Source organism: Peromyscus leucopus, chromosome 3 (assembly GCF_004664715.2).
Source record: "Peromyscus leucopus breed LL Stock chromosome 3, UCI_PerLeu_2.1, whole genome shotgun sequence".
Taxonomy (NCBI): Eukaryota; Metazoa; Chordata; class Mammalia; order Rodentia; family Cricetidae; genus Peromyscus; species Peromyscus leucopus.
The window spans coordinates 44558147-44574435 of record NC_051065.1 but is presented as its reverse complement, the minus strand read 5'-3'; the positions used below and the strand labels follow the sequence as shown (position 1 = coordinate 44574435).

The following is a 16289-nucleotide window of genomic DNA, read 5'->3' as shown; positions in this document are numbered from 1 at the left end:
AGAGAGCTTACTGCTGTCTACTTAGGATCTTTGTAAGTAATGGGAAATGTAGGAACTGAAACAGTTGATTTAGGTTGCAATGTTTTTAAAAGACTTCTAATGGAGCTCATGCTAGCTTCAGCTGAACAGCTTCAAAGCCATTACACACTTATAAGTAGGAAGGAGGCCTGCTTTCTTTTCAAACTGACAAGTCTATAGATGTGTTTCAAAGCAGTTCCAGTTTTCCTAATTATTTCATCACTGACTCATAGAAAGGACTTAAAAATAATCTTTTTTATCTTCAAACTATTTCAATGGTAAACATGTTAGAAAAGAATGACATGGTGTGGTACATATTTCTTATACAGCCTGAAATAGACCGTGGTTAATCATGGCTGAGTGATTCCATGTCTGGCAGTTTTTCCTTTTCTTTTTTTTGAAGGGTGCATCAACATTTATTGAATAAACATTCTGTTTTATTTTTCAAGTCAGGAAGTTTTTGAATAGCTTAATGTAGCTCATAATTTTTGAAAAACATTTAAATATTTAATAACAGAAGCTAATCTGTGAGAGCTCAAAGGTTTGACTATGAAAACCACTTACAACTTCAGAACTTTACCTACTTCTAAAAAGTAAAGTGTAGCTCTTGTACATAAATCAAGAAAGAAGTTGGACATCACAGCCATGGCATCAGGAGGCATAAGACAAAAAGAAAAACTGACTTCATCAGAATTAATTTAGTTAGTTAAGTTTTAGGAAATAAAAATACAAGGAAAGAATTCTAAGAAAGTATCTGTAAGCCAAATATCTGATGTAGGACTCATAACTAGAGCATGTGAAGGACTCAGAGTCCAGGCCAAAGGGAACAGCTTAATTAGTAGACGAGCAAAGACTTTGATACTATTTTCTCCAAGAAGTTATACAAATGTCCCATATAGTTATAGCAGAGATGCTGGGCCATCGTAAGTCATCAACAAAACAAGTCAAAGTTAGGCTCTAAGCAACACAGGAGAAAAGCATAAATGACTCAGATGGTGGTGGGGTTTGCAGTAGTACAGGGACTACAGAAGACAGCCTGTCAGTTCATCCTTAGGTTACTTTTTGACCATCGAAGACATTAAGGATGAAAATTGCTAGGTGTGGTGCAGATGCCTGGGAACAGGAGGCTTACCTAGAGGCCCATGTTTTCAAAGCCATCTCTGACTAAAACAAACAAACACCCTCTCACAATGGAAAGAGAACCCTCCCTTTCAGAAGGGTTTTACTCACTGAGGTTCCATTTCAGGCCCGTTGTCGTCACCTGGTTGCAATGCTGTCCAACAGGAATAAGGCCACACCAGCTGCCTTCCATCCCAGTGTCTACATGGAGCCTGTGCCTGCCCTGCAGGAGAAGAGCGAGTGTGAAAAAGGGGAGGAAGGGGCAATGGGCAGCATGCCAGCAGCCAGATAACACTTAATGTGGCTTACCACAATGCCAACCACAAACTAACTTAGCACATGCTTTAGTCCTAAGAACTGACTAATGCCGATTTAGTTTGAAGAGCTTTTCTATATCAGATTACTATAATTATCAGTTTTACAGTTGATAAACTGGTTAAATATATCCAGAGCCACACATATAAAGTATTATTCCTTACACCTGCCAATTCTAAAGATACCATCCACTGCACCTACTGAAGATGCAGCCTTTTGTGACACAGAATTCTGGACTAAAAAACAAACATTTGTCTAATTATATCTAAAAGACTATTTCCCAAGTAAAATCTTTACTTATCTGAGAGTCAGGTTTCTAACATTCAAAACTCAACATAAGCACTATATGTGGTTAGCCTGTCTCCTGTGGCCATCATTGAGATCCTCACAACGTACACATAGCTGTGCTGGTTAGTTTCTGTCAACCCTAGACAAACTGGAGTCACCCAGGAAAAGGGAAGCTTAACTGAAGAACTATCTCTATTGGACTGGCATGTTTCTGGGAGGCATTTTCTTGATTAATAATTAAGTGGGAGGGCTCATCCCACTGTGGGTAGTGCTACCCCTGGGCAAGTGGTAATGGGATGAATAAGAAAGCAAGCTGAGCAAGTCATGGAGAGCAAGCCCAATAAGCAGCATTTCCCCATGGCTTCTGCTTCAGTTCCTGCCTTCAGGTTCCTGCCTTGGTTTCCCCTCAATGATATTCTGTAAACTGTAGGCCAAATAAACCCTTTCTGACCCAAGTTGGTTTGAGTTAGTGTTTTATCATAGACACAGAAAGCCCTAAAATAGTAGGGAACATTTTGTTTCAATATTCAATCAGAAAAGGCCTAAATACAATCAAACAAACTATTTTAAAGAGCAATACATTTTGAACTTGGTGTCTGTTGTTGAGAGAAAAGATGAACCACCACGCAGGAGATAATGTATACACAGAAGCATGGGTTGATTGTGGTACAGATAACATGCCCGAGTGGCAGAAATGAGTCTGCAGGATGAGATATGAAAGAACCTTTTTGACCAATGATTAAGTGGGAGGGCTTAGCCCACGGTGGGAAGTGCCACCTCTGGGCAAGTGGTCCTGGGTTATCTAAGAACAGTTTGCTAGCATCAGAGACATGCCTCTACATAAACACTTCAGGTGATAACAGTGAGTCGACACTAGTTCCTTACTTGTTAAAAAGGGACCACATGAAGACACGGTAAGGAACACACTGCAGGCCGTATATGCGGGTGCGTGGGGGCTGGGGACTGTATATAATTTGCTTGATGTTCTCAACTGAAAATCTTCTCTAGATGTAAGAAAGTGTAAGTTTAAAAACGCCTCACAGCAACCCTCCAGACCTCCCCTGGTCAGGACTGATGGCGGCAGTACCCCAGGTCGGAAACCTATACTACATGAGCAGCGCCAAAGGGAACATGACTCCCACCTCAACAGCCATTACAACTGGTTCTGATTTTACCTCTAAGAGTCTTTACCTTTCTGTAAGGCATGGTGTGTCTTTATTGCTTTGTACAGTTTTCTCTTAAAGTGACTGAGATTGGCTAGTTTACCACACATTTGTTTTTCTCCTTCCCTCCTATTCTCCAAAGCAAAATAATTCTCTCTGAAGAGAAGATATTCAGAATATAATACAAATGGACAAATCGAATACCACACACTCACTGCACATTTTAACAAATTCTGAAAGAGGTAAAGATGTTTCTTTTACAATAAAAGCAGTTGTCAGCAGAAGGGGTGGCAGAAATTCTCAGTTCTTTACAAATATTTTGGCTTTAGAAGGCGGTGATTCGATAGCATCTCATGACGGTAGAGCCAGTCTCCTGCTTTAGGCTGCATTTCTAGGGCCCCGGGGGAGAAATGCCACACTATCGGAGGGTGACAGCTAAGCTGCAACCTTCTGGCACCGAGGAGTAGATACAGGGCTCAAGAGGCTGGAAGAGAGAGGGTTGGAGTCCGAATGGAGGCCTCGACTTTTGCCGCCATTCCCCCTGGCATTTCTGACAACGAGGGTGGCTTCCCAGGGCTTATCAAGGAGGGATTCCCATATTATGGGTATATATTATTTTCAATGTATTTATATGCACCCTTACTTTTAATGACTCTTCTTCCATGTTTTTGGACTGCTTTATGCTTTGGTAGAATCTAGCTAAATACATTGTATGTTTGGTGTTCTAGAAAACTCTAGTGAAGAATGATGAAGGAAAGAAAATAATTTTTCAACTGGTAGATATTAACTCCCTGAGAGAAGATCCTTCAGTGTCCCATATAACGCAAAGGAAACAGCACAGATACACGCTAAGTTTTACTATCCTGGGGAGAGAAGCCCTGCTGTAAAAGCTGATTTAAGCAGCACAGTGGGAAGCCCCCTTCCTTGGCTTGGCTATATATTCATGGCCTTTCTCGTTATTCTAAGAACCAGTGCACCTTAACATTTTCATTTTGGGAATAAACTAGCTTGGAGACTTGAGAAGTCACAGATAGGTTTTAGACTATCATCAATTAGCATTTTGTCTCTTGCTTTAAGTGTGTTTTGCCATATGTGAAGGGTCTTGGTGTTTATAAATATGCAAATTTAGCTTTTATGGCTAAAAGAGAACAGTATTATGCTTTCATCCTCTGTCGGCATGCCAATGTGACATCTTTAAAAAAATGAATGACTGGGTGAAGGAATTTTTGTTCATTTCCTAGATTTCTCAGTTTATAATATATGCTAGTCTATATGAGATTTGACAGAGGCAGGCATCTAGCTTGACGTTAAAGAACCCCTGCAGGATTTATGGCATCACTGAAGACCAGAGGCACATGAACTAATCATTCACTTCCATCTACTCCCATGAATCACTGCTCAGGTCCTGCTCCATCCTCTGTTCTCAGCTAAGATAACTCTTTGAAGTCAAAAGCAGTTTTATACAGCGAAGAAGGAACAAAAATCAATCATGGTTTGCCTTTTCAGTTGCGGTTATTTGAACATATGCGGCAACCTCAATGTGGTTGAAACTATAATCCAGTGAAAGGCAGCAAAGATGTTGCATGGTATATGTGCTGGAAATCATGCTTAAGATCATGATAAGGACAGACAGTATCATGAGATCAGTTTCCCCAGACTATAAATCTAAGCTAGAGCAACACACACACACACACACACACACACACACACACACACACACACACACCTTAATTGAGGGCAATAGGGCTAAGACACCATTCCCATCACATTTTGTACTCTGTTTCATTACTGCAAGGGAGGAAGGTGTAATTGAAAGAAACCATTAAAGCTCACCCTAGATTTCTGTCACCTAAAAATACCAATTAGGAAGACATTTTAATTCAGTTTATATTTCTAGGTCCTTAAATTTAGCAACTATGCCAATATTTGCACACAAAAAAAATGTTTTAGAATACCTTAGTAAGAGGCTCACAAAATGCAAATGCATTGCAAATTGATAAGATCACAAAACATGGAATACAGGATGAGTAATGACCTTTCTAGTTGATATAAAAGATCCAAGGAGCAGGTGAGACTGGTGAGTCACAAAGCAGTCAGTCATTCATTAAATAGCTATTAATGCTCAAAACACACTCTGTGTTAACTGCTGTATACATTGCAAGTAAGTCACCAGACCTAGTGGGAACACTCCTGCACATTGCTTGAACACAAGGTCAATCGCTAGAATGTCATCTTTTATCACTCTGTCCAGGTTCTTTAAATTGTATTAGCAAATACAGGCCACTTGCAAGAAAGTAAATAGTCTGCAGGAAAAACTTCAATGAGGAAGATAAAAGGATCCACACTATGTGCACCAGAAGAAGCTGTTGCCCTGTTCACACAGCTTAGGGTTGATATTCTTTCATGCTAACACTGATCACACAATAGAAAGCAGATATACATGGTCTGTCCAAATAACTTACATTTGCAAAATTTCATAGCTGGAGAACTCATGAGTCTCTCTTATTTTCCTTTATAGGCATACATTTCAAAACATGAGGATAGTAGGTTGGATTAAATGGCCTGTATTGAATCAGTATTAAAGTATGTTTTACACACACACACACACACACACACACACACACACACACACTTCCCAAGTCAAATGCAAAATAAGACTGGAAAAATTGCTTCACAGATTGTTCTTAGAAGTCACAATGTCTGTTCACACATTCCATATTCTAGAATCTAGATAGTCTTGCAGAGAAAAAAACCAAAAACCAAAATACCAAATTGAAGAATAGTTTTCCTGAATGATTGGGAAATTCTTATGAATAATCATTTAATCTCTTTTTACCCCTAAAATAATACTTCATTTCCTATAGAAGCTTTATTTTTAGAAAGCTTCCTTCCAGAAAATCCATATAATAATGACTTGAGAAGACACACACACACACACACACACACACACACACACACAAAGAGAGAGAGAGAGGGGGGGTACAGCCACATACACTATATAACTTTGATATTTTGGTTTAATATTTCTACAGCCAGAACATTTTAGAGATATGTTTCAAAACTGACAATATATATTTGTTTTTTGTTCTGGAAATTATTGTTAAAGACAGGCTGAAATCAGGTCTTCTGAAATAAGTTAACCTTACTCTCTACTTGAACAGTTAACACTAAATGATTAAAAACAGAGAACCTCTTAATGCCAATTAAGTTACTTTGTTTACTCAAAATTAAGAAATAATTGTGAAATAATTGAAAGCCTAGAAGGGCAGACTCATTCCCCTACTAGCCCCCTAAATCTAGACTATTTCAAAATTCAAACTGATGAAATCAACACGCCTTTTATTTCCCCTCACACCTGCATTTATGTTGTTTTACATGTCTTACCCCATCTCTATGTTCCCCTTTTATTGGAATTGGAGGAAAGAGCCTGCTAAATGCTGCCACACTAAAGTGTTGAAAGTCTTTTCTTTACCATTCCAAAGGTTCTGTATTTGAAGCACTGACTTCTCAGAAATCTTATTGTAGGAGTAAACAATTGTAACAGTGGAGACAGACTGAGCTACACGGCAGGGCATTATGAGCCAGTGTGATAGCTAACTTTCCATGTTTTTCCCCAACCTCCACAGGAAAAGCCACAAAGGAAGTCCTGCTTTGTATGTGACCTTCTTATGTTTCCTATTTAGCACTGAGAGATGAGTTCTTTCAAATGTTACAAACTTTATCTGTGCTACTATCCATTACATATATAACATATAATTTGCTACTATATTTCATTTGGCAAACAGGTTCATATTCTTACTCTAGAAATGATAAGAAGCCTGCTTTTATTTTGCTGGTTGGATTAATCAACAGCACAGTGGGAGAATGTCTTTATGTGTTTAATAAATATCTGACTTGGAAATTGCTTAGAGCAATCAGAAAAAGTATTGATGAAAATGTGTCAATAATTTTGAAAAATTACTTCAAAATTTGAGCTGAATAGATGGGGAGGTGTCTTTAAAGTACTGGAGGGAAGGTTCAGATGAACAGAAAGGATGCACAAGAACACCAGTATTACCTAGACAATGTTCATCTGATTAAATACTAGGACAAAAAAACCATACTCACCAGTATTTATGAATAGCCTGTCAACAGTTCTCCAACCACACTTTAAAATACATGCTGTGTAGACATCTGTTATATAAAATGGAAATTATATGGCCCTCTTATTAAATCATTTCAGGACTTGATTATGGCATAAGTGTTCCAAGAACAGCGATTTAGGCATTTAAACTATGAATACTGATTTATTTATGCTTTTCTGTTTGAGGTTTCATTCAAGCATTGGTTGACATTCCATACTGTTTTAAAAGATAGTGATTACTCATCATGAGGCTAATGCAAAATATTAGCAAAAGGAAAAATACTTAAAACATTAGTGTTAGAATGCTTCCATTAAGGTATCTTAAGAAGATCACTACTCCACTCTATAAAACTCACAGATATTTAGTAAATTAATGCTATATGTACCATTCTTTCTTCATTATTTGGAAAAGTTCCAAGAATTTCTGACATTTTATAACTGGTACCATTCCTTTAATGTATCTCTTATTTTCTGGAATTCTCATTATAAACAGAGTCTAGGACTATAGCAACACAGGATCTTTTTATTTTCAATGGTAGAAATAATTTAACCCATTCTCAGCTATTAAATCCACTGGCTGCTTCCCAGCTTTTATCACAATTGCACAGGGGGTGATGGGATGTCAACACTGAGTCACATTTCCATTTTTCTCTTCGTGCTCACTGCCCCACCTTTCTCCCTATGCACGGTGCACAGAGGCTCCTACAGTAGCCATCTGATTCCCACAATGACTCTTAAGAACAAAGATGCTCTCTTCCAACCTTCCCTCTTGTCAGTCTGTACTTAGCAGCACCCCACAATATGCCCTCTTTTGTCATCTCAAAAGCTACATATCCTTAAGACGGGAAGGAGGATGGAAGATAAGGCCAAGACAAAGTGTTAATGAAGGCAACTGTTTGACGAGGTAATTCTCATATTTCTTCCTTCTGTGAATTCTAAGATTCATGTTCTGGCTGACTCAGGTTGGTGGGGATCACTATCTAGTTCACATGTGGCAGCTTCTCAGTGTCCTTAGCAAGAATAGTAATAGCAGGACTCCTTAAAAAAAAACTAATTCTATTTACAAGGGCTCTATCATTATCTCACCATTTCTGTATGCACTTCTGTTGCTGTAATGAAACAGAGAGAGAGAGAGAGAGAGAGAGAGAGAGAGAGAGAGAGAGAGAGAGAGAGAGAGAGAGAGAGAGAAAGAGAGAGAAGTTTGTTTAGCTCACAGTCTGAGATGGATATTGTCCACCATGGTGGGAAGGCAGGGCAGAAGTGTGAGATGAGTTAGGAAGTGGTTCTTCCACACAGAGGAAGCAGAGAGAACATAAAGTGGGGCCAGGTTACAAAGCCCCACCCCTACCCCCCCACCGCCTCAGTGACCTACTTCCTTCAGTAAGGCTTGACTACCGAAAGGGTCTATAAATAGCAGCACCAGTCGGGGGACCAAGTGCACAGATACATGAGCCTACAGTCAGCATTTCACACTCAAACTACAACAATGTCCTAAATATTATGACTTTGGGCAAAGATTTTAACCTATGAATTTGACAGAGAGGGCACAAGTTTTCCAAGCATATTAGCTTGCATAGGAGCTTTGAGTTCCCTTTATTTTTGTGGCTGTTCTCTGTTAATGACCAAATATAGAGAGGTATAGATGCAATCTTATGTAGCACTCATTCATGTTTTCAAAACACATTCAAAATATTTGAATTCAGTAAGTATGATCCGTAAAACAAATATCAAAAAGCATTAAAAGAAAACTACTATAAATAAGGAATTTATTTTGAAACAAAACAGCACAATACAGAATTAGAGAAACGTAAAGGCCCAAAGGCAAAAGGTAGATAGGATAATTTGAGTTAAGAAAAGCTGGCTAGAAATAAGCCAAGTCAAGGCCAGGCATTCATAAGAAATAATAAGTCTCAGTGTATTTATTTAGGAGCTGGGTGGTGAGCCTCCAAAAAGTGAAGAGTAAAAAATAGCAGTTACACAGACCTACATGCCTCACAGTGACACGTCGATTAAGAGAAATATACTTAGTTTCTAAATGTCTCTATTCCCTTTTCTAGACCCCTGGTGTGGAGAATAGCAGTCATTGTTAATGAACACTAATTTTGAGTTGATATATGCACAGTGATCAACTATAAATTTTGTGGATCTAAAATCCCTTTCCAACTATAAACTTTGTGGATCTAAATCCCTTTCCACCCAGGACAAATTTTGTTTTGCTATCTATAAAACTAGAGTAAATTTAAGGGCACAAATGATTTGATATGTAAGGTACTAACAACAAATGGAACATGACTTAGAACAAATGTTAAGGAAACATTTGCTTTGGTTTTTTATTATAAAACAAAACAAAACAGAGACACCAAAAACCTGAACACTTTTAATTTTAGAAACTCTGCTTTTTTTTTTTCTTTTTGCTTTTTGTCAAGAATGTTAGACTAACATAGTCAGGAAACATTTTGAGAAGTAGTTCTTAACAGCACAGCTTTAACAGTTAACTTGACACAGCGTACAGTTAAATGAGGAGAGCCACAGGTGAGGAATTGCCTAGATCAGCCTAGCTTGTGGGCAGCATGTCTATGGGTGGTTGTCCTGGTTGTTAACTGATGTAGGGGAGACTAGCCTGCTGTGGGATAATGCTCTTGTACACTGTAAAGATTTGTCACTTGAATTGGTTTAATAAAATGCTGATTGGCCAGGGGCCAGGCAAGAAGTATAGGCAGGGCGAGCAGACTGCCAGAATTCTGGGAAGAGGAAGGACGGAGTCAGGAGTCACCAGCCAGATGCAGAGGAAGCAAGATGAGAATGTTGGACTGAGAAAAGGTACCAAGCCACATGGCTAAATATAGATTAGAATTATGGGTTAATTTAAGTCTAAGAGCTGGTCAGTAATAAGCCTGAGTTACCAGCTGAGCATTTATAAATAATACTAAGCCTCAGAGAGTAAATTATTTGGGAAGCGGCAGCTGGGTATTTGGGAGTTGTTGGTGGAACAGAAACTTCTGCCTAAGTAGCCCACCATGGACAGTATCATTCTATGAAGAGGTAGATCTGGGCTGTATATGAAAGCTAGCTAAGCACAAGTCTATGAGCCAGTATCGTTCATGGTTCATGCTCTGTGGCTGTGAACTGAGTTCATGGTTGGAAGTAATTCTGTGTGGAATAGTACACAGGCTTGCATTTATGTTCCTGCCTTGACTTCCTTCAATGCAGAATTGTGATCTGGAATGGTAAGCAGAAATAAACATGTTCTTTCCCTGAGATGCATTTGGCTGGAGTCCTTTATCACACCAGTGACATGAAACTAGGAAAAACATCAATCTCTTGTCACTTGGTAGAAATATTAGAATGTACACATCTTTTAAGCTGTGCAGACCAAGTCATCATGCTACAGTACTCTCATTTTCACACATCTTCTGGAAGAGGCGAGAACCCTTGAAATCAGAATATAAATGCACTAATAATATTCGTGCAGTGTTTTTTGTTTTGTTTTGTTTCTGGAGGAATGAAGGCGAGTGACTTCTGATTCACTGAGGCAAAATCATGGTTAACATTTCTGAGAGAAATACACCTTAATGTAATTTACTTCCGTTTGTGTACTACAAAGAGCTTACTACAGTAAGGGCACAATTAGAAACACACATTCTGTTGTGTTTGAAGTAACATCTGATATATCAGCATTCTTCACCTTTTGTCTGTCCTCAGGTGCACTCAGGATGACCTGTTCACACTCAATCTCTACTTGACTGAAGATATACTCTCTTCTATTGCAAAGACAATGAATGCATGAATGGGGTACCTCTTTCTTTGTCACATTCCTCTGTGGTAGTGTCTTTAACATGATACTCATTGAACAGTACCATCTGGTATTTGTTGCTTTATATTCCATACAGCTAATAAGACTTATCTATGTGGGTGATAGACAGGATACTGCACATGTGCTGCTATGTGAATTCTGAGGCTGAAATCATCAGGGAAAAAGAAGGAAAGGACAGCTGCTCTTTTGTGTGAAGATTACTTTCTTTGAGGAAGGCTAGTCACTATGTCACAAGGACCTTAAGGGCTCTTCTGGATGATCAACCCTTTACTCTTACATATGGACAGCCAGCCCCAGTTGGCCTGCTGTGTGAGTGAGCCATATGCTACCAGTGAACCAATGTGAGGACAAATGAACCTCCTGAGACCCTATGCTTGAAATGCCAGCTAATCCCCAAATCCTGACCACAGAGCAACTTTGCAAATAAAACATGCTAACTGTTGTTTGAGCCATAGGTTCCAAGACACAGCAACAGTCAGCTAAAGCTCTCTACTCTCAGCCCTCTCTAGTCCCAGTATATTTCTACTCCTCGGCCTATACTATACTCCTCATCTGCCTTCTGCCTGCCATCTTTACCCCCTTCTGGTCCTTTCTGCTTTAAGTGACTGTGAAGTAGAAAATTGTCTTAAACTTTTGTTCAAAAAGGGGTATGAATTCCTTTTAAATGTGAAAAATTGGTAAGTTTTCTTTCTTATTTTTTTTGTGTGTGATTTTCCTAAAGGAAAAAGAAACAAACAAGAAAACAAAACAGAAACCACAAAAGCTTCTGGTCCTCCCACCCCAATACCTAGAGATGATCTGATTTGATTCTTCCCTGTTCATCTTGATTTTCTCCTGAGCTATCAACCTGGGAACAGTAGTGCTAAGCTGGAAAAAAAAATGATCCCCATTAGTTATGAAATTAAGACAGGTACCACAATCATGAAGCAGAACACTTTGTGCTGGGTGCTGCCTCTGTGTTTATCCTTTTATTTAAAAGACTACATCTAAGCAGAAATGATTCATATTTTAAAATATATTTTGTATAATAGGAAGACAGCATTAAAAATATCACATAATACCTTACTTCCTATCCAAAAGTCAGTTAAGCTGTCTTCATTTAAATAAATGGTAAAATGTGATCAAATTGATATTTTAAATTTGATTTGGATGTTATTTTTTCAAATGGGAAAAGTCTAATTCCAGACATATTTCAGAAGCTGCCTCCTGTGTACTATATACTGGATTTTTTACTTTTCTAATTTTTTCATATAATAAATTTTGTTTTAGTTTGCTGTTACCGATTGTTGGTACCCTAGGAGCCCCACAGTGATGGGAAAGAACAGGTACTCACAACAGAGTGGAGTTGCCAACATATTTACAGCCTTATCATTTGACAGGGAAGGTCAGAGCTTTCCTGAGTTTATTCATAACCTGGCACCAGCTTTCAATTCTTTGAAAATTGCTCCTTGATACCAAGCTTCTCTGAAATCACAGAGAGTGGCAGCCACTCTCTTCAGGTATAAATCAGAGTCTAGATAACTGATAGCATTTCCCCCTCTACACCTCATAGGAAACACTGTATTTTCACTGGTGAATGCAGGCACCTGGGAAAAGCTGCACCAAAGATGATCTTAGCACTTAATTTCTAGAGTCAGTGGTAGGAAAGCAGTCTCCGAGGTTGTAGAAGTAAAGGTCCTGTTCTTGAATGATGCTGGTATTTCAATAAACACTCTACTTTTACCCTCGGAGTCCAAATTAATCAAATTTAGCTTCTGTGTGTCACAATGAATCCAATCACAACATAGTTATTCTACACCTAAAATGACCAAAACATGAATGATTTTGGCATGTCATAATAAAAGCCAATGCCACGATGGCAAGTGAAATAGATAAAAAAACGGTAGAAAGAGAAAGGAAAAATTTAAAAGAAAGCTACATCTTTTGTATTTTCTCCATCAAAGATCACTATTTCTTTGTTGCACAGATCTTTAGTGAAGGCCCTGCATTCACCAGTGAAAATGCAGTGTGTTAAGGAGCCCTAGTGAACTGTCATGTCAACAAGATTGTCACCTGTGACCCCTCCTAATGAGATTATATTATCTATCACAAAATATTAGAATTACAGTCATGGTTATCAAACACATCTGAGACATACAGGGTCACCCGAGGAAAGCTAAAGAGTAGTTTGACAAAATAGCAATCTTTAATTTTAAGCCATCTTTTTCAATATATGAGGTATGAATATACTTATCGATATGAAAAATTAATATTGTTTTCCCATTTAGTTTGGTATCTTAGTGGTAATATGATCTCATTAGGAGGGGTCACAGGTGACAATCTTGTTAACAATATTGTGATTCAACTTCAGTTGCTTTATCAATCTATTTATCTTTTTGTTGGCAACAAACAGGTCCAAGAGAATCAGTTTTCTCAACTGAGAACACAAGTAGACTGGTTATTTTGGTGATTTTTGACTGTGTGTTTTTGCACTCTAAAACTGTGTTTCAATTTCTTTCTTTTTCAAATGGATCTTATCTAATGCTACAGAGTGACTGGAATGAATAAAGAGCTTACATAAAGCTCCTGAAATAGTTAGTAATCAATCTTACCCATTTCTCTATCAATATTATTTTTACTGTATAATAATAAATAGCAGAGACACTCTAATGGGGAAATACAGTAATATCAAGTCAAAGACAATTGCTGACATATCATGCCACATGACTGGAGCTTCACAGTAAGGCCCTGGGAATTTGTTTGTTTGTTTTCTTTCTTTCCCTTTAGATAAAAGTGTCTGTGCCACTGTAAGGGGCATGTGGTAAGGAACCCTAGTGAACTGTTTTGAGTAGTACAGACTGCATGGGCTTCCTTAGATATCTATGAAAGACCCCCATTTTCTCAATGGCAAAAAAAATTGAGGATCATGTCCAGGATTTCATTATTGAGGACAGAGTTCTCATAAAGCATGTGTTCTCAGCATCTTCCCAAGTCTCTTACTTCATGGTCAGGAGTCAGGGAAAGAGTAACAACCAGAGAAACAGAATAGGAATAGTTGAACTAGTGAACTAAAAACGTTGATTTTTTTTTTTTTTTAGATTAACCCCAAATATACAAAGTGTTGGAAGTCAAACTATCTTTTTTTTTTTTTTTAAAAGACTAAACTCTCTTCCTTGAAATGACTGAATATGTGACCTGCAAGGCAACACATCATCTTTTCTGTTCACCACTCCTCTCCCTCATGGTCACAGCCAGTAACAACAGCAAAGGCTGAATTTAGCCTCTTCTCAAGGGATAAGCACTGCTGAGGTAAGAGAGGGTCTGCATCCTACTGGAGATGCAAGGCCTAGATACCATGCTTGTATGGAGAAGACTGGTCCCAAAAATGCTAGTTAAAAGAAGAGGAAGCCTAAGGAAAGAAAACAGAAAGCATGCAGATGCTGCAATACTTTGCTGACACAGGATGGGGCTTCTTCCCAAGACTTCTGGTAAATGGTGTAGAAAACCTACCAGATGGTCTCTGAAGATGTGGCAAAGGGGCTCACATTTGGTGAAGTTTACATCCCTAGAACACCAGTGGCAAACAGGGAGCTCAGAGAACTGGCATGGGAGACTCAGTGTGCTTCCAAGGGGCCAAGTCCCTCATTTAATTATGGCTGTGAGGAGCCTGGAGAAAAAAAATAAGAAAAGAAGCTGGGGACTAGATACCAAAATCAAGTGGAAGCTTGCAGGAACAACCTACTCTAGACTCTTGGCTGTGTCTTAGTTAGGGTTTCTATTGCTGTGATTCTTGGCTTGCTTCCCCTGGCTTGCTAAGTTTGCTTTTTTATAGAACCCAGGACCACTAGCCAAGGGATGGCACCACTCACCATGGGCTAGGCCCTCCCACATTGATCACTAATTGAGAAGATGCCTTACAGGCGAATTTCCTCAACTGAAGCTCTTCCTCTCTGATGACTCTAGCACCTTGACACACAAATCAGAACAGAACAGGCTGGTCAGAAAAGGTTCAAGTGAGAGTAATGTACATTTGGTCATTTGTGTGTGTTGTGTATATATGTTCATGTGCATCTGTGCATGCATATGAAGGACAGAGGTTGACTTCAGGTGTCTTCTATCTCTTATTACCTCATGAGTTGGTGCAGGGTCTCTCACCTCTCACTGAACTGGAGATTGATTTAGACAGGTGGGGAGGCCAGTGAGCCCCTGCTATCTGCCTATCTAGTTCTTAGAGTCACATTAGGCTCAGCTTTTACACAGGAGCTGGGAATCCTACCTCAGGTCCTCATGCTTGCACAGATGGTACTACACCAACTGAGCTACCCTGCCAGGCCTGCAATGCAGGATTAACAACAGTGGGCAGGCTCAATCATCACAAAAAGCAACATGACTGGAGTTACAGCCATCAGATGCTTGAACCCTCCAAAATATTGGCAGTGATTTCTATAATAAGAACCTGTGTTGGGAGGCAGAAGAACAAGGGAATCCATGGCTGATATGTAAAATTAAATTAAATTATAAAATAAAATTAAAAAAAGAACCCATGTTCATAGGAGCAAGGTAAAAGTGTTGTTACCAACACTCTTTTTGATTTATATAATAAAAAGAAACTAGCCAATAGAATGTCACAATTTCTTGCCCAATCTCTGGGTATAAGCCAGTTCTTAAAATTGGAAAACTTGTCATGGAATGAATCAGGGCATTTACTGAGAGGATGGGTCTTTAGGGAGCAGGACCTTGTAGGAGCCCCTAAAGTGTCTAGTCTTGTTCCAAATAAGGTAGGCTGGCTTATTAAAGAATATCACTTAAGAAGGGAAAGAGGTTCCTACATATTTTATAGATATGAACAATGTTGGAACCTGCAGCAATATCTTAGCATCACTGTCAGATTGTGGTTGCGGGTAGAGATAAATAAAAAATGGAGTTTTGGATTTGGTCCATTTCAAAGTAATTCCGCGATTCCAATGATCACCTAATGCCTAGATGTGTAACTGAAATGGTCACTTTTGATAGTTAGAAAGATTCCTACATTTGTTCCTTCAATATGGGGTAAAAACTAGGATTGGGAGTATGAAAGAATTTTCTTGAACTGTTTAGATATTGCCAAGATTTGAGAGAATACCAGTAGATTATCAAAAGAGGCTCCAATTATGGCTGCTGGGCCAGTGTAGTATCTGCTGGAGGAGATAAATATTGCCTCTTGGTAAAGGAAGCATTGTCCATTCCCCAGACTCCCAAGCAATGACCTACAGCAGCTAAAGGGGGTGATAATATATAATCCTTCTAGGCCATCTGTTCACATGTCTTCATTTTCTCCATTTATTTTGAACTATATGAGGAAGACATAGCCCATAGGCAATATTAGAAATTTTATGCAGGCAACAGTAAAGCCTACAACAGTTTGGTATTGAAGTGACTATGTGAAGCTTTTCCATTGGTTTCTTCAATGGTCTGGAATTTTTATATGAAC

At 38.8% G+C, this 16289-nt stretch overlaps 1 protein-coding gene across 5 annotated transcripts in view; it reads right to left on the bottom strand.

The window, feature by feature from the left end:
- Tpk1 (thiamin pyrophosphokinase 1) overlaps positions 1-16289 on the bottom strand; it is a 334542-nt gene that overhangs the window by 85213 nt on the left and 233040 nt on the right. For all 5 annotated transcript variants that reach the window (XM_028876442.2, XM_037203607.1, XM_037203606.1 and 2 more), the window contains one exon: positions 1249-1360. In XM_028876442.2, the coding sequence (XP_028732275.1) occupies positions 1249-1360 (112 nt within the window). The remainder of the gene's footprint in view (positions 1-1248; positions 1361-16289) is intronic.